The sequence below is a fragment of the Schistocerca piceifrons genome, chromosome 8, assembly GCF_021461385.2.
Source record: "Schistocerca piceifrons isolate TAMUIC-IGC-003096 chromosome 8, iqSchPice1.1, whole genome shotgun sequence".
Classification (NCBI taxonomy): domain Eukaryota; kingdom Metazoa; phylum Arthropoda; class Insecta; order Orthoptera; family Acrididae; genus Schistocerca; species Schistocerca piceifrons.
Genome location: NC_060145.1, coordinates 1,424,861 through 1,444,251, shown reverse-complemented (window position 1 = coordinate 1,444,251; position 19,391 = coordinate 1,424,861). Strand labels below are relative to the sequence as shown.

The 19,391-nt window shown below is 44.0% G+C and overlaps 1 protein-coding gene across 1 annotated transcript in view; it reads left to right on the top strand.

Moving 5' to 3' along the window:
- Positions 1-18,995, top strand: part of LOC124711468 (circumsporozoite protein-like) — a 43,297-nt gene extending 24,302 nt beyond the window's left edge. Inside the window, exon 5 of the mRNA XM_047241564.1 lies at positions 18,343-18,995. Within this exon, the coding sequence (XP_047097520.1) occupies positions 18,343-18,995 (653 nt within the window). The remainder of the gene's footprint in view (positions 1-18,342) is intronic.
- The last annotated feature ends 396 nt before the right edge of the window (positions 18,996-19,391 follow it).

Below are 19,391 nucleotides of genomic sequence, written 5' to 3'. Positions count from 1 at the left end.
ATGATGATATGCCGAGACAATGTTCACAGGTAGGTGCAGGTTCGTCGTAAAGGGACAGAAAGAACCGCGCCGCCGCAATATCTTTAAGAAGAAGTAAAAGCCAAGCTCTCTCTTTTTAGCACGCATCTTCTCTATCCTCTGTCGCCCACAACTGTATTTCACACATACCCAACCTTGATGTTGTTTGCCTCTTGGTCATCGTGAACAGCGGAAAGTTGTGGTAGCTGCCGGCTCCACTCGATGTAGCCCGCCCAAAGCCACGAAGAGGCAGACCACTTCATATCTCCCTCTTTCTCAGTTTGTTCGGAAATTTTCCTCTTTTACTTACAATTTTACATAAAAATGTAGTTCATAATTTTTGTTTGGATGTAATAAAATAGCTAAATACAAAATTAGTCCAGGATGTGAAACTCACATCAGTTATTAATATACGTAAGGGGGAAAAAAGATAGGTCATAGGAAAGAGCAACTACGAAGAAAAGGAAAGAGACGACCGATGATGTCTCTGACCGAGCCAGCGACATCAGGATGCCTTCGAGTCTTGCAGTTTTGGTTCGAACTATTTCTTCTGAAACTACTTAGTTACACACTATAGATACTATTTACAATACTTGTTCAGTGTCACGTGTTTTTCGAATGAAAATTATTAGCTAATCTGTTAGTATTACTGCAACTGTTCCCTCGATATAAAGTGACGTCGTATACGCAATGCCGGATGTGTTTGTTAATTGTTATCTGTGTTTGTTAAATTAGGAGTGCTGCAATACAGATTTTATATGTCAGTGGAGGTATAATGACTGCGATATCGTTACAATAATTACGTTTACTGTAGTAATACAACTAATGCAGGTTTTACATATTTATTGCGATTAATGACGACAAAACTGTTAATGCTATTGTACTATTCTAAATACCACGTTATCCTAAATCACGTGTAGTGTTGTCTACGTTCTGTGTCCTTCATGCATTGTCCGTGAAACATCATTTATTAATATCCACTTACATTTGTTCCTGATTGTCATACCACCATCGAGACGTAAGTGTTTGATGTTCTGCCGCCACAAAATTAGGTGTCAGAATAGCGGACGTTGTCTGTCCAGTACGACCTGTGAGCCCACTGCCTGCATTATGGTCGCAAGATATGGTGATTGCTGACAAATTTGTTCTTTTTGAGTGTTGGACGTTTTATTTCTTTTTTGTTTTTCCGAGTGTGGCTCCTGGCAAGCCACATTTTAGACGTTTTACATGTGCACAGTATTTTTTGTTGTCAGAGTAAGTGTTAGTGTGTTTGAGGCAGTAAGATGTGTTATTTGTTTCGTGCCATTTAATTACTTTTGTATTGGTTTATGACGATACTGAGTATCATGATTCGGAGCTGTAGGAAGTCAGGTTGTTCTTGTACTTAAATGTTTTGTTTCGGGACTAACTGGGAACGAAAGCAACACAATGACAGAGTCAAGGACGCAAGGTGTGTCGGAACCAGAAGCAGTGCGGATTTTGATGGAAAAGATAGCAGAATTGACAGTGGACAATACGCAGCTGAGAAATGAATTAACATCTAGAAGTGAGCCGGAAACCGCATGTGATCAGTCGTTGTTGCCTAGGGAGCAGAAGATTGATCCAGCCGCCGTAAGTTTGATAATTCCGTTTTCTGGCAAGGCAACTGGGGACGTGCGTTCGTTTGTGGAGGACTTGGAGACTTGAGCGGTGATGAGCGGCTGGTCTGATGAGCAGTTGTTACATATAGCCAAGATTAGATTAACAGGTAAAGCGAAAACATATGTAAGGTGTGCTGAGGCCTTAAGGGAGGCAGGACAGTTTAAGCAGTTAAAGGAAGGGCTTTTATAAAGGTACAAGAAACAGAATAGCGCTCGGTACTTTAGGGAGAGGTTAAGTACAATGACAAAGAGACTGGGGGAGACGATAGAGAAATTTGCGGACAGGGTAAGGGAAATTAATGAGTATACTTACGAGTTGGATCAGAACGATGAAGCAAATACTGTTCTGTTGCAGGAGGCCGAGCAAAGGCCACTCGATGTATTCTTGAGAGGGTTACCGGCGCATCTGTCACGGAAAATGCGTGAAGGGAATCGGAAAGATTTCCATTCGGCCGTTCAGCTGGCAATCCAATGTGAGGAAATAGATATGGCAACAGCGGTACGTGAGAAGCAAACAGTGTTTACGGCGGGGGTAAAATGTTATAATTGTGGTCGTACGGCTCACGGGCAGAGGCAATGTACCCAGTCGCCAAGGAATAGAGGAAGGGGTGAAAATCAGCAGAGTGTAGCATGGAGAAGTGGAGATAGGAGAGGTGTACAAGAGTTAAAAGGCAGAGGGGTCCGAAGACCCACCTAAGGCAGCTCCCATTTAGTATCAATGATACGAATACGTATGCAGAGGTGGAATGTCCAGTGGTTGGATCCATAGGAACTAAAATGCTTAAGATTTTGTTGGACACATGGGCGCAAGTGTCAGTGGCTACTAAGAATATAATGGGACAAAGGAAGTTAGACCCACCACGTTGTAGATTGAGTGGATTGGGGGATAAGGAGGTCACGACTTTGGGGTCGGTGACAGTTGACTTTCGAATAGGGAATGTCCGATTTAATGCATGCCTGGAAGTAGTACCATGGGTAAGCGAGGGCTACGACATGATCCTATGAGTAGATTTCTTGTATCAACATCATGCCGAAATTGACCTTGGACAACGAACTGGGGAACTTGGTGGAATGTTATTTCCACTAGTGGAAACTGTTGTCAATGCAGAGCTGTCGCGAAGGGTGTTCAACGTAATGAACAAACCAATTGAATGGCGTACATTAGCATTAAGGCTTAATTTGCATGAGTGTGTGTCTAGTGGCATCGGGAAGTCGGTTTGGGTAAGTGTGGAGTCAAATCTACCTGTGGGTACAGCATGTGTTACTGAACCATTGGAGGATAATGAAGTTTTGGGTTCACTGGGTTGTTTTGTGAAAGGTAGTGTTGTACGCGTACAGGAGAGGAACGACGGGCGATTAGCTCCGGTGAACGTGGATAATTTGAGCGCTGTAAACGCGAATTTGAGCAAAGGAGTTTTAGTAGCACATTTAGATGTGCCAGATGACGAAGACTGTGGATCGAGAGGTAGGCGAAGCGATCAACCACTATCTGCCGATATAGCTTCATTGCGTGACAAAATTAAGCATTTAAAAGGAGGAGAAAGAGAGCATATGGAAAAATTATTGTGGGAATTTAAAGATTTGTTTTTTCCACAAGAGCCGTTACCAGCAACCTAGGATGCCAACAGGGAATGAAGCACCTGTTTACCGCAAACCATACAGAATACCGAGTTATTTGCAGTCGATTGTGGAGGATTTCATTGATCGGCAGCTGGCGGACGGTATTATAGAGCATAGACGTAGTAGCTGGGGAGCGGGCATTGTCGTTGTGGCTAAAATGTCTATGGGTGGATCTAAGAAATACAGGTTCCGTTGTGACTACAGATGTCTCAATAATAAGACAGTAACGGACGAATACACCATTCCAAACATATCGGAGACTTTGGATCACTTAGGACAGTGTCAGTACTTTTCTACGATGGATTAGACAAGTGGTTATCATCAGTTAGAGGTGGCTCCAGAGGATCGTCCAAAAACTGCTTTCTCTAAACCTGGAGGCAATAACCGGTACATTAGAATGCCATTCGGTTTGAAAAACGCTCTAAAAACGTTTCAGAGGTTGTTAGACACTGTTTTGAGGGGTATGAAACCATGGCAGTGTCTTGTCTATTTGGATGATTTTATAGTGTTATCAAGCAGTATTATGGAGCAGCATAGACAGCGGTTAAGGGATGTCTTTATGAGGTTAAGAGCAGCCCGTTTGACGTTGAGCTTAGAGAAGTGTCATTTTGCGTTAGAAAAAGAAAAATATTTGGGTCATATTATCAGTAAGGACAGAGTACGAACAGATGCGAGGTTGGTACAGGCTGTAAGGGATTTTCGGGAACCGAAAACAGTTAAGGAAGTGCAATCATTCATCGGAATTTGCAATTTCTATCGAAAGATCGTGAAGCGTTTTGCAGATTTAGCGCAGCCATTGACGCGACTCTTACGAAAGGGTGTAAAACTTGAGTGGACAGGAGAGTGTCAGAAAGCGTTTGACAAACTGAAAGAAGTGTTAACACCAAGTCCGGTTCTTGTGTTTCCAGATTTTGAAAAGGAGTTTATACTAGCAAGCTATGCATCGAATCAAGAATTAAGGTGTGTTCTTAGCAATGAAATAGATGGGAAAGAGCATCCTGTAGCCTATGCGTCTAGGCAGTTGAACGCAGCAGAGAAGAATTACTCAACAACAGAGAGGGAGATGCTTAGCGTAATCTATGGAATCAAATATTTTAAATGTTATTTATATGGGAGAAGATTTTGGGTAGTGACAGATAATGCTGCGTTCAAGTGGTTGCTGGGGTTGAAGGATCCATCCACTAGACTCGTTAGATGGGCTGTGAGGCTTAGTGAATTCGACTACGAATTGGTGCACAAGCCTGGGAAGAAGCACGGTAATGCGGCTGCACTGAGCAGAAAGGTGGCAAAAATAGAAGTCATAGGTTATGACCTGGCGGTATGGCAAGAATTACACGACGCGAACAATGATTGTAAATTGTATCGGACACAGCCACAATTTCATATGTGCCACTCTCTTCAGTGCAGGGAAACGAAGATAGGGCCAAGGGTAGTAGTGCGAGCGATGCTGAGGGATGAGGTTTTGAAGGAAGCACATGATCACGTGTTATCTGGTCATGCAGGGTGTAGAGCGACGAATAGGAGAGTGGCGGGAGGTATTGGTGGGGAGGTGTGGATCAGTATGTCAAGAATTGTATACCATGTGCGCAGGGAGCAGATTTCAGTGGGAAACAGATACAGCTACAACGATTACTGGAAGCAACATGTCCATTCTCGTTGCTCGGGATTGATGTTTTGGGACCTTTTAGGACCTTTTAGGCTATGCCGAATCAACAGGCAATGGTCGCGCAAGCGTTAGTAAACAACTGGATTTTGAAGTTTGGTGTACCAGAGGCAAGAAGAAGGCACAAACGTCATGTCGGATTTAATGATGGAGCTGTGTAAAGTGTTGAACGTAAAGAAGTAAGGACGAGCGCGTTGCATCCTGAGGCCAACGGTAGGACAGAACGGGTGTCATGTATAATTGAGTTGCGTAGATGAAGTAGGCATTCTGCTTTCGTATATGTGTTTTCGAGTATTGTGAGCCTGCTGAGGCATCAGTCTTTTTGAAGAGGGAGGAATGTTGATGGTGTGATCCCTATCCTTAGGTAACTGGAAAGGGAAGTGTAGCGCCTGACGTATGTGGAGTGTTGTTGGAGGAGAAATCAAACGTAGTTCTGTACAAATAAATGCGTTGGAATGAATTTTGCGGGATAGAAGTAGAAAATATTTGTTGAGCGATGTCAGAGGCATACGATTTCTTGTTTAAATTTTTAGTTATCGATAGTGCTGCGTCAGGGAAGTCGTGTTTGTTGCACCATTTCATATAATGTAAATTTAAGGATGAAAGTAGTAGTCACACAATCGATGTTGAGTTTGGATAAAAAATAGTGAATGTTGGAGGAAAAACTGTGAAACTACAAATATCGGACACGTTCACGGTGCACCTATTATTAGCCAGGGGAAAGGAACAGACTGTCCAAGGGACATCAAGGAGCCAAAATTGAGCTTGCAATGGGCCCACTGTTCACATCCGATGACAGTTCAGAAATTATGCTATGCCTGCATCAGCCAAGCCATGTATAAAATGATCGTTAGTAGTGGGGAATACCTCTTAGAAAGAAACACATAGCAGCAGCCTCCAACATGTGAAAATTACAAGTCATTCCGCCACTAATTCTGTAAACAGCACATTGTCAGGCAGATGAATACATGGAGATTGCAGTGCCTGACAAACACCTATCGCTAACTTAGAGATATCTTAGTTATGAAGCTAAAGTCTCGATATTACACCCAAGATGCGACAGGTGGATGAAGTACATCACATAAATCATACTTCGTTTAGAGGGATTTGTCACGTTTCATCACAGATGAGATGGAAGTCCTCTGATGACCGACAGATTTACCATCAACAATCGCAAGTAGACAGTGCCTTATATCATACAGAACACGTGGCTGTGTACAAGTCGAACGGGTGGCTATGTAACGCGACTGATGCATCCTGAAAGAACAGTGGAAAACTTGCCCAGCAGCAAATTTTCCCTTTCTAGAATGCATCATCAGTCTACCATTAAATCGTACCTCGCTACAGCTTTATCTCAATTACTCACCCCGTCCAATCTCTGTTATCATTTAATGCACATGCTTATAAGTTTAGAGGTGGGTGGTTGTCTGTCTTTCTGAAAGCGCCATATCGTAGTCAACTCGCGTATATCACTGGTACCTCAACAGACATAAAGTATATGTTGTCTCGACGGAAAAAAATAATTGACTGCTTCCCTGATTCCCTTCGCTTCCATGTTGACATTTTCTCGGATTCCTCTTGCTGCCATATACTTGCTTCAATGTACAAACTGTTCTCAACCAACCAGAAGGTATGCAAGCACTTCCTCAATTTTCCCGTTTTTCGGTGTACATTCGGTCAAATTGTACCTACTCCCCCGCCATTTCCCGAAATTCTATCAATTTTAAGTCAGTTCTACTCATGCCTTAAACTCTCGTTCTGTGTTCTAAAATTACTTGTAAATGAAGTACAGCTGCAAACACCTAGCCAAAATGCACTGATTGGGAGGCGTCGTTTTCTGTACATCTCTGTATATGCATCAGTCGTGGATTTGTCACAACACAATACTTTCAAATCTGTTACTATACATCGACAAGGAGTGCTAATCTCCTCTAAATGGGCGCATCTCGAGAACTCTTGTGCACTTCAATGGGCGAGGACTCGGCAAGATCCATTCATTCACAAGACGTGGAATATAGCGGTCTTCTTCTGGTCGGTTGCAGATGAAAGTGGCAATGGTGCTGCAGGTCTGGTTGGTCAATGGCCGTGTGAGGCGGTGCCTTTCAGTCTCTTATTTTACCCTAAGACACCTAGAATGCTCTGAGATACCCATCAGCATAGAGATAGATCGTAAACTAATCGAGGTTTTAGAAATACGTAGAGTCCTGTCTGATATACTTTGATGATGTATGTGTTCGAGAATTAACAATGAATAGGCTTACAGGACAGTCATCTATCTACATTCGCAATGACACTCACAAATTGAAGACCGGATGGTTTAGCCATGATACTGAAACTGGGAAAAATGCTGTCACATCATTGATAGGTGTGGAAATTACTGTAAAATTGCAAAAATTGTTCACACTATCAACTATAATGCTTATTATTTCAGTACATCGACGGCGTCTTTTCCATCCCATCCGTCCACTGACATGCTGTTGGTTACCACATAATGATTGACTGACATCGCTTGTTTGAGTTGGAGCAAGAGATTTGTGGAGGGGTGACACATTCTGGGGATGGCTAGCACAGTGATCGCGTACAGAACCGCAATATGAGGAATCAGTTGAAATGGAATGCAGAGCCATCAGCTATTCCATCGCTGTGACAGATGAGTTCAAATGTAGAGCTCGTGAATCACCTTCAGACTGCAGTTTGGAAACCCCCCACAACGCCACAAAACTCTTACAATTTCCTTATGTTGTAATTGACTTTTAATTGAAATCATACAGTGTGTGTGTTGTGTTATGGTAACAGCGGTAACAACATGCTTTACACCGTGCGACGTCTAGTTTCCTGCGAGAGGTCGTGGATCAGAAAGTGTTAATGTCAGTTTAGAACCTGACACATACCTCGAAGTCGTGGTAGGAAAACAAAATGTTTGTCTGTATACAAAGCGTGTTAGAGGAGAAAACAATAATGTTTAAACAACGAGAAAGGGTCACAGAGCGCCTCTCTTGAGACGTACAGTATAGTCTGCGGGATATGGTCATCCTCCCAGAGCACATGTGATGAAGCTTTAAACTGGTCTGTGCAGTTGATCAATGCCTGTATATTTAACAGGATTGTCACATGTGCTCGATGCCTCCAGCATGCTGTATTTGTTTTCGACATAAGGGAGGAGAGAGATGCGGTAAAATTCTTATCGACTTCTGTGTCGGATAAAGTTACTGGAGCTTTTATAGTTCCTAATTTTTCTCTGTTGGAAGGTACATATTAACGAAGATAGCATTTTGGGAAGATAGATGTGAATGGATGTTTATCTTCAGTACTTGCATATAGTTTGGGGACGCACCACAGTGCAGTAGCAAAAATCCTTGTCCTTCTCCCAGTTCCCGTTTCCATCGAATGGTCAAAACACAGTCCTGTCGCAGAACGCAGCTTAGCCTGTTTCGACATGGGTTGCAGAAGGTGGTAGATATATTTACCTCCGACTCCTAGCAGCTCCGACTTGAAGTGGAACGATCACATGTGTAAAGCTGGTGAAATGGCAGCAGCTGCAAGGTGCATGAGAGTTATCTAATACGAGGGTGGAATTTTGCTGTAGCAGATACCTTCGAGAAAGGTGACTCGTTTCGAGATACGAGCGTGCCAGAAATATGATTGACTAGTGCCTTTAATCAATAAAAGACTTCTCCATAGGATCAACGCAGGTATGTGCGTGAATGGGAGGACTTGTTTCGAAATCCCAGAGAGAAATTCTAGCGGACAGCGTAGCACTAGAGATCTGAACAGCTAGTGTAAGTTTCTTACGACCTCAATCAGCACATCATCCACTGTTTTTGATCCTTCTCAATCAAGCATTGCCTATAGCCCAGTCGATATATCACCGAACGTCTGACACGGCATCGAGACAGGAATGCATTACAAATACCGGAGAAATATCTAGCGGCGGTGGAGTGAGGGAGTCGCAAATACCACATTCATTAGCTGAATCTCTTGTTTGATTGTGTAACATTATTACAAGATTGCCCCATCGGCGACATGTAAGCACACTGTTGGTCTGATACAATATACTCCAGCGAACACCGTTAAATTACGTGTTATGGTATTTGTCTGGACAAAAAAACCACCTTATTCACAGGTGATGTCGTACCTCGATTTGTAAAGCCGTTATAGTTTTAACATGGATACTTGTGTGCACCTGTAGAACCAAGACCGCTTGTAATGGTAATATGATTGTATTTTATAACACCTCGCTGTTTGTAAGACGATTACGCCCCTCTTTCTAGGACACAGTCGTACCATTCACAAGAAAACTTATTAGGCATGTCTACCCATCCTTCATTTTCGGTCAGTATTATTTCGTGTCGCTGGAAATCAGTTATTGACGAAGTATTATAGTTAGTAGTAGAGGATATTGATACGTTCGCCTTGAGCATCAGAATTGTAAAGTATGTGTTTGGGTTCAGACCTGTGCAAAAGACATGACTATGACCAGTCGTAAGGAAGGTATGGATTTCAAGTAGAATAACGTGACGGCAAAGGGAAGTGTATGTCAAGTCATAAGAATTGTACAAATATTTCTATTTCCAGAGCCATAGCCGTCAGCAGGATGTAGTTCCGAAAGTTCCCTCACTGTCGAATGTCATTCAAATGAAACCACAATACTAACATTTAATTGTAATTATAGAGATCAAATATATATGTGACCGATTTTGTAGGATGATTCAGTCTGTGCGTGGTCTGTGGCGGGAATGATTCACGTTTCCCGTTAACGGGAGGGACCGTCCAAACGGAGAGCGCTGTTGCAGTGCAGGAATGAAGTTCACTTAACTGTGTAGTCCTCTAGACGCCCGAATAGTGAACTAATTCTTAGTATGTGCTGGACAGCTTTCGTGAGCAAGTGCAAATCTGACGAGATTCAACATGGACATTCGTTTGCACTGGGCCATTATTCCATCGCATGTAAATTGTTCTGTTGACTGAGTCTACGCATTTGATTTCTTTACTTAGTTGAGGTAAGTTCGATTGTGGTGTATGCAGCTAGCTTGTGGAAGACACATTTGCTGCTTGTCTAGAAATGAGAAACACCTCAGTTGACTTTGTAAATTATATGGATTATTTGGAATCTGCTAAATCACCGACATCAGTATTCGTGAGCGAAAATATCAGATTGCTCTATTTTTTTCTTTTTTCAAGGTTGTTCACATAAAGGTCTTTGGAGACGGGCTAAGTTTCTAGTTACTCAGTGGTTTACGGAGCGCTCCACCTCGCTAAAGTTTCGGGTTTGTAGAGAAATAATTCCCAGTCTATATCTGTAGAATTATGTTGCACAAGCGCTCACTTAGGATACTGCTATGTGCGTGATATCGAGAAGTTTCGCGTGAGTGGTATAATGTTCTGGCAAACCATGTAAAAATACATGTGTTCTTGTAAGCCCCAGAGTGTGGAGATGGGTGTAGAAAAGCAAGCAAGTCGGGACCAGCAAAAGTAACGTCTTTGTGTCGAGGAGAACCGATCCAGTCTTTGTAGAACACTTCTGAGAGTGACTTCGGTCCACTGAGGGTGCTCTGGTCACCCATTGGTAGTGGATAACCGCCTGACCTCATGAGAAATATCTAGTGCAGTGAGGAGTATATATGGTGCTGTCCATCTTTGCGGTATATCTACGAGTTTCTGGCAGTCGATAGCTATACGAGTGATGTAAAAGGGGCGATTTTGTATGTCGCAGAATAGAAATTGTATGTTTACTACATCGAAGCAGTAGTTGGTGATATATTTTTGGGATGGATAGCTATGCATGCGCATTTCATGGCGATGCGTCAGTCACCCTGGACAGGTAGGCACGTGTGCCCAGTTAGACGCAGTTTGATGTCCCATTTTAATCGTAAGAAGGAGAAATCAGCCTGTGGTATTGTGGGAAGCAATGGGACAGATTTCTCCAGCGTCTGCAAGGGTGAGTCGCTCTGCAAGTAGGTCTTCTCCCCCGTCATGTCGTACCATCAGTGGTGCCTAGGTGAACACGTATTTCGAGAAGAATTTCTACGGTGTCAAATATGATAGGGATAGTACCGCCTTGTGCTTGTGCGACCCAAATGGCCTCAGCAGCTGACAGCCGCATCATCACGTCGTGGGGGCTGCCGGTGCATCCCGATTTCTGGGGGTGTGAGCAATAGCATCCTGTGCAGTCAAGTGGTCAGGGGGCAATGGCTGGTCCGTGTTCGCGTTGATTGTGTGCCTGTTGCTTTATTTTGCCAGAAGATTTGTATGCTGTGCTATGCTTTATTTGGACAGTTTACGAGTAGTGAGCATGACTACAGAGCTTTTTACATGCGTTATTTTGATAATTTGGGAGTTGTTTTCGTGACTGCTCTTCAGTGAACTGCATTATTTCGGTGATTTAGGTGCATTTTACAGGTCTGTATACTGTGTGCTGCATTATTTCCGTAATTTAAGAGTTGTTTTGTGTGTCTGTACATTAGTGTACTTTCTTTAATTACTAGTATTTTCAGGTCTGCAGACTCAGTGTTGTGAACCCAAGCTCATCAGAGCAGGGATGACAGCGCCTTCTGGGGGCAGTACTATGTACTAGGTCATTTGGACTCCAAGCCTCATGGTGAACACTCTTCATTGTGGTAATGCCTCTAATTGTTTGAATATGGGCATATGTCCAGCACAGGCTGAGTCCTTTTCCTGCCATATTCCCCCACCTCCGACGACCATCTTGGATTACAACACTGAAGCGATGACAGAACCCTCTTGTGGCGGTACTGTGTACTAGGTCAGTTGGACTGTGGATATCATAGTGAACACACTTCATTGTGGTAATGCCTCTAATTGTTTAAATAAAGACTGCATGCAAAATAAAGACTTATGGCTATCTTATTCCTAGGATGAGGTGGCGGTCAGATGACTTATGTTAGTGGAGGTGCCGCAAGTAACCTATTTTCCCGCCATTTCCTTAGGTTGGTAGAGGTAGGCGTGGTGTGTTGCATTGTACTGATGGAATTTGAACTTCCCGCCATTTTCTGGGGGAGGGGGTATCATTAGGTAAGTGGAGGTAGCCCAATCGACCTCTCTTCCTGCCAATACTCAAACTTCAGGCCAAAAGCCGCCGTCTTGGATAATGGTAATTGTGTCATCATCTGTCATGGCCGTCATCTTGGATGAAGTCATCACCGCCACCTTGGATAACGGTTCTCTGGGGTAGCACCCCCCCCCCTCTGTCCCCCTACTCCCATCTGCATGCAGCTGTGCATATGACAGTCAAATGTGATCAAAGAGTCGAACATCACAGATATAACGAACACACGTATTAATAATCGGTTCGAGGCCTGTGAGCATTTCTGAGGAATCCTTGCAGGATAACATCCCTGTAATCATTTCGAGGTCTAAAGGAAGAGCTCCTTATATTTTTGTGGGGCACAAAAAGATGCTAATAACTTCGAGCACATTGCAGTTATGTGCTCAGTCCAATTTAGATGTTCAACCCTTATTACTCCTAGACACTTCGCTGAATGCGACAAGTTGGAATTTCTCCTATTTAGTGTTTAAGATGGGAGGGACTACTACTATTTCGGACTAACGAACCTAGAACGGGCAACAAGTACCTCTTGAGTTTTGGAAGGGTTGAGTTTCAACCCTATATCCTGCTCCCAATTTGAGTGCGCATGCTGGTCGGTGTTGAGATTCTCGAAAGCTTTTTATTGCTTTTTGCACTTAGGTACAACTGGAGGCCATCAACGTAGATGCGGTATTTGCAGTAGCATAAAACTAAACACAAAGCTGATGAGAATATTGGACCTAACACCGAACACTGGGTAATGCCTGATAGTACCCTCCTCCATTGTGATTTTATGATAACGAATATGAAGCATTGCTGGCGTGATGTCAGGTATGAGCGAAACCATTGCCTTACATTTGTCAAGAAATTTAGGCTTCTAATTTTGGAAAGATAAAATATCACAGATAGCAGTGCCAAAGCTTTTCTAAAGAGTAAGAATCACATGAAAGCTGTCTCTCGTGCATCTCTTTGAAGGAAAACGCTGACCTGCGATGTATGCGGAAACCTGATTGGTGTTGGTCTAGTAGGTTGTTTGTGGTTGGGTAGTTTGTTACCTGGACGTAGACTGTAGGATCTAACGGCTTACACATTACACGAAGAATGGAAATAGGTCAGAAATCAGAGGTTTCTGTGTAAATGTCTTTCTTAGTAATGCCTCAAGTAGTCCCTGTATCCAAATCTCAGCGAAATACTTGGTTTAAATAATGTGTTACAGCGGGCAGCAATGGGTCAGTAATATCTTCATCATTTGGACTGTGATGAGATAATTTCCAGCAGATGCTGATCGGATCTACTGAAGAACAAGATACAGCCCATCGGCCTTGCCCAATGACGTAGGAATTTGCCAGAGATCATTTTTTACAAAGATGTAACAACTGAGAGGAGTGTTCAGAAACAAGGGAATACAGGATTGAAAAAATATGGTAAACATACACTCCTGGAAATGGAAAAAAGAACACATTGACACCGGTGTGTCAGACCCACCATACTTGCTCCGGACACTTCGCGAGGGCTGTACAAGCAATGATCACACGCACGGCACAGCGGACACACCAGGAACCGCGGTGTTGGCCGTCGAATGGCGTTAGCTGCGCAGCATTTGTGCACCGCCGCCGTCGGTGTCAGCCAGTTTGCCGTGGCATACGGAGCTCCATCGCAGTCTTTAACGCTGGTAGCATGCCGCGACAGCGTGGACGTGAACCGTATGTGCAGTTGACGGACTTTGAGCGAGGGCGTATAGTGGGCATGCGGGAGGCCGGGTGGACGTACCGCCGAATTGCTCAACACGTGGGGCGTGAGGTCTCCACAGTACATCGATGTTGTCGCCAGTGGTCGGCGGAAGGTGCACGTGCCCGTCGACCTGGGACCGGACCGCAGCGACGCACGGATGCACGCCAAGACCGTAGGATCCTACGCAGTGCCGTAGGGGACCGCACCGCCACTTCCCAGCAAATTAGGGACACTGTTGCTCCTGGGGTATCGGCGAGGACCATTCGCAACCGTCTCCATGAAGCTGGGCTACGGTCCCGCACACCGTTAGGCCGTCTTCCGCTCACGCCCCAACATCGTGCAGCCCGCCTACAGTGGTGTCGCGACAGGCGTGAATGGAGGGACGAATGGAGACGTGTCGTCTTCAGCGATGAGAGTCGCTTCTGGCTTGGTGCCAATGATGGTCATATGCGTGTTTGGCGCCGTGCAGGTGAGCGCCACAATCAGGACTGCATACGACCGAGGCACACAGGGCCAACACCCGGCATCATGGTGTGGGGAGCGATCTCCTACACTGGCCGTACACCACTGGTGATCGTCGAGGGGACACTGAATAGTGCACGGTACATCCAAACCGTCATGGAACCCATCGTTCTACCATTCCTAGACCGGCAAGGGAACTTGCTTTTCCAACAGGACAATGCACGTCCGCATGTATCCCGTGCCACCCAACGTGCTCTAGAAGGTGTAAGTCAACTACCCTGGCCAGCAAGATCTCCGGATCTGTCCCCCATTGAGCATGTTTGGGACTGGATGAAGCGTCGTCTCACGCGGTCTGCACGTCCAGCACGAACGCTGGTCCAACTGAGGCGCCAGGTGGAAATCGCATGGCAAGCCGTTCCACAGGACTACATCCAGCATCTCTACGATCGTCTCCATGGGAGAATAGCAGCCTGCATTGCTGCGAAAGGTGGATATACACTGTACTAGTGCCGACATTGTGCATGCTCTGTTGCCTGTGTCTATGTGCCTGTGGTTCTGTCAGTGTGATCATGTGATGTATCTGACCCCAGGAATGTGTCAATAAAGTTTCCCCTTCCTGGGACAATGAATTCACGGTGTTCTTATTTCAATTTCCAGGAGTGTATATCAAGCGAGTAATACTTCTACCTTGATGTTAAGGATATCGCTTGTTTGTGTCCTGGTACTTCTGTGGAAAATAAAGGGAAAAAATGGGATAGAAGTAGCGGTAGCATACAATACCTCACGTCACATATATAAGAGTTGTATCTGGAACTTCAGTCGTGCCGTATAGGTTAACTGGAGAACGGGATACAAATGTAACGTACGTCAATTTCTTCGTTTTCGTTAGTATTAGTGTTCTGTTGTTAAGTTGAACTATATAGATCACCTGAAGTACGGGACACAAATTGTACATGTGTTGATTCTTTCGTTCTTTCGCCTCCGCTACCACAAATAGTCTGTTCTTACATAGTTAGTAGTGCTACCGACGGCGGAAAGATCTATGTGCATAATATTTGTATCCCATTGACACACACACACACACACACACACACACAGATATATATATATATATATATATATATATATATATATATATATATATATATATATATATAAAAACTGAAGTATGGGATACTTGGTTAGGTTTAAGTAGTTCTAAGTCTAAGCACTGATGGCCTAAGATGATAAGTCCCATAGTGCTTAGAGCCATTTGTACCATTTGAAGAACAGAAAACTAGTACTAGCGAATAGGACATTTATAACATGGGGATTCTGTACTTCAATTGTCCTACGTATATCAATTGAAGTTTATTATACTAGTGCTACGGAAGACGAAAAATAGAGCCATACGTAACATTTGTATCCTGCTCTTCAGTTGACCGGTGGATAAAGATCGAAATTCAGTGTTGTGATTAACAACACGATGCTGATAACCCCTAATCCACAAATCCCCAAATCCCTAAATGAAGAAAAACCGTCTGAAATCACTACGGAACCCTCTACAACACGAATTTCAATTAATGTAACCAAAACTTCCTTTGTTCGATTGGGAATTACTTTAAAAACTACTTCGTCACATCTTGACTTCAAACTACAGCCCCCCAAATCCATAATCCTACAGGAAGTACCCCCTGTTATACTTCCTTTTGCGAAAATGCGACACGTCGATTTAGACTATTACACCCGGTGACCTAACGGCGCCCTGTACTTTAAATATTCCCTACAAACTTCCATACAAAAAGAGTACCAGTCTACAACTCTACGCTCACTCACACGACATTCATGCACGCACAGCCACACTGAATACCTCATACACCAACAATATCGCTCAACGCGAGCTTAGTTTTCTCGATCCATGTTCCTCGTCTATCGGACAGCCACAACCGATCTTTGCTGCAGCGCCATACGAATAAGTCGTGAGTACGTCGCGCGGACATACTTGTCAGGCGCATATGTTCGTCGCACTCACGACATCGAACTTAACCGGCAACAGGAACATACATTTGTAAAAATCGAGTCATGGCCATCATTTCTACCATAGCCTCCATTAAATCATTCAGGTTCATTGGAATAGATAAATTCATACCTACAAACTAAAACGAAAAAGAAAAAATTCTCATAAAACAAAAAACAATTCGTCCAAATTATCTCAAACACACTAAGAATGAAATTAAGTACCGAATGAATTGCAAAATACCAATTACTGAAATCAATGCAAACGATAGAAATTTTGCGAAAATCTAGCTCTTTTAAAACAAACTTTCAATTTTTTAAATGTACAATGATGGCGCTTATCCGCAGCAGACAACCGATTTATTGTCTATGGTTGGGAAGTAAAGACATTAATAGCTATGATTTACCTAGGACGTCATTGGTCAAAGCTGACGTCTTGTATCCCGTGCTTCAGTAAACTCTGCTGATCTGATGCCTTTACTGACGGTACTCCAGATAGAATTTGCCAGTGGCGTCAGTCGTTTACTCGTAAGAAGTAGTCAATGAGTCTCTGTTTCGTTTGTGGTTCAGTTGTGGTTGTACGTAATGTGAAGTACCGGTTCAGTGCGGGGGCTGGAGCAATGGAATCACTTCAGCATTCATTTTGCCTACACCAAGGCCACGGCGGTTCTTTCATATGACAGCTGATCACTTCTGCTAACGGTTAATTTAAGTGCATGCCTGAGTTTTAACTCACAGCTTGACTTACTCTCTTCAGTTTTTACCTAACATGATTTTCGGGGATGGGGCGTACATTGCATTTCCGATGTGCAGACACTCTACTGTGTACCACTACGAAAGGAGCCACTGTAGAGGAGTTTCTATTTCTTTCTGCAATATGTTCGACTTGCCTTACTCGATACTTAAATTCGCAAGTATATATGTTAAATAGCTCTTTAAACATTAATTTTGGGAATAAGGAAGGCGTCAAGTGGAAACCTTGTTCGTTATAATGGGACAGTAGTTTTGTACACGAAAGCAATAGCGTGATTGACAACATTACATGTACCAGTAAAGGAGTAAAAAAAAGTTATCAATATACTGTTGGAGTACGACAAACTGGTGGTAACTTAAGAGTTACAGCCGCCTATATTTCTCATCAAGCAGTATGCGCAGCATGTCAGGAACAGGGAACGAGGGACCGGCCACTGGAAGTTTGTAGGTAGGTACAGCATTTACTGTCTGGTGTATATACGAAATTGTAGCGAGTACACCCAGTAATGTGTACTTTCAGTGGCTGGTACTTTTTACGATATGTATTATTTAGAATTTTAACGTGCAGGAAGAAGAATTTGTGGATTCACATGTACAAATGTTTAGATCTAACTGTGATATCAGCATGACCATATGAGCACAGAAAATGTATTATCAGATCTTTAAACTCTGTCTGATGCCACCCGTTCTAAACAGCATTAATCGAACTTTCTCATATCAGTTCTTCCAAGTGTATTCTATTAAGTGTGGTGGGGGTCCACAGAATAAATTTCCTGTCCAACTATGGAATTTTTGGTTGTTTTGACGCAAGTATGCAGCACTCGTCAAATTCTGCAGGTGACACCCACAGAATGTTGCTCAACAAAACTGTGCGTGGGAGGAATGAGTCTGTTGATATACTTATGAATAACTCCAAAGCAAAACTAGCTGCTACCAAGTATCTAATCTAGGCACACAGCAACATTGTTTCAGTTTAAATTTCATTCAAAACGTGATCGATCTGTGAAACTGTAATCCTGTGCTCCACTTTCCAACATCTCAGCACAATCATAGCTAGAAAAGACATTTTTATCTGTTTGTACATTAGTCGTAATATTCCATTCGTTCTTTTCCCTTCCAAACAACAACGTTTTCTTTTCTTGTCAACTAACACTGCAGTAGAATTGGCAAATGGAAAACTACTTGGGATGAATTTTGAAGTACTAGGGTTCTATAAGCTTATGTATTACAAATTACATTAAAATGTATCCACACACATGTAAGTGTCGGGTCTCTACATGCATACATCAGCATAGTTAGAAGTAGACACAGTATATAACACATAAAATTTCGTTTTTATTTAATCAAAAGTGTAATAAGAACAAATGATATATTTCAATGAAATTCAGAATCTTGAGACGCGAATCATATTGTAGCTGGCAGCAGGACTGGTGACAGAACGCGTGTTGTGTCTGGCAGCAGGACTGGTGGCACAGCGTGTGCTGAATCGGGCAGCGGGACTGGTGGCAGAGTGTGTGCTGAATCGGGCAGCAGGACTGGTGATGCAGCATGTGCTGAATCGGGCAGCGGGACTGGTGGCACAGTGTGTGCTGAATCGGGCAGCAGGACTGGTGACACAGCGTGTGCTGAATCCGGCAGCGGGACTGGTGATACTGCGTGTGCTGAATCCGGCAGCGGGACTGGTGGCACAGTGTGTGCTGAATCGGGCAGCAGGACTGGTGACACAGTGTGTGCTGAATCGGGCAGCGGGATTGGTGATACTGCGTGTGCTGAATCCGGCAGCAGGACTGGTGGCACAGTGTGTGCTGAATCGGGCAGCAGGACTGGTGACACAGCGTGTGCTGAATCGGGCAGCGGGACTGGTGGCACAGTGTGTGCTGAATCGGGCAGCAGGACTGGTGACACAGCGTGTGCTGAATCCGGCAGCGGGACTGGTGATACTGCGTGTGCTGTATCTGGCAACAGGATTGGTGCCTTGATGGGTGTTGTATCTGGCAACAGGGCTGGTGACAGGATGCATGCTGTAGCAATCAACGGGGATGGCGGATGCTATTTGTGTGGAGGCTGACGGCGATGCTTTGGACACCAACTGCTCTAAAGGTAACGAGGCTACACGTTTTGTGGTTAGATAGGCTGCTGATGAAGTAACTTCTGTTGTGCCTGGCGATGAGGCTCGAAGAATTGCTCTTGTTGTGGGTGGCAACGCCACTTCAATTGTAGATGCCGACGTCACTTGTGTCATGCCTGATGAGACTTGTGTTGTAGATGGGGACGTGGCGGGAGATGCCACGTGTGTTGCAGCTGCTGGTTCAAGTTGTGTTGTGGATGGCAATACGGCTGGAGACTCCAGTTGTGTTGTGGCCTCCTTGGCCACTCCTGTTGTGGCTGGTGATGCGGCTGGTGCAACCACTTGTGGAGCAGCTGGTCGTTCAAGTGGTACTGTGGATGGACACGCGGGTGGAGA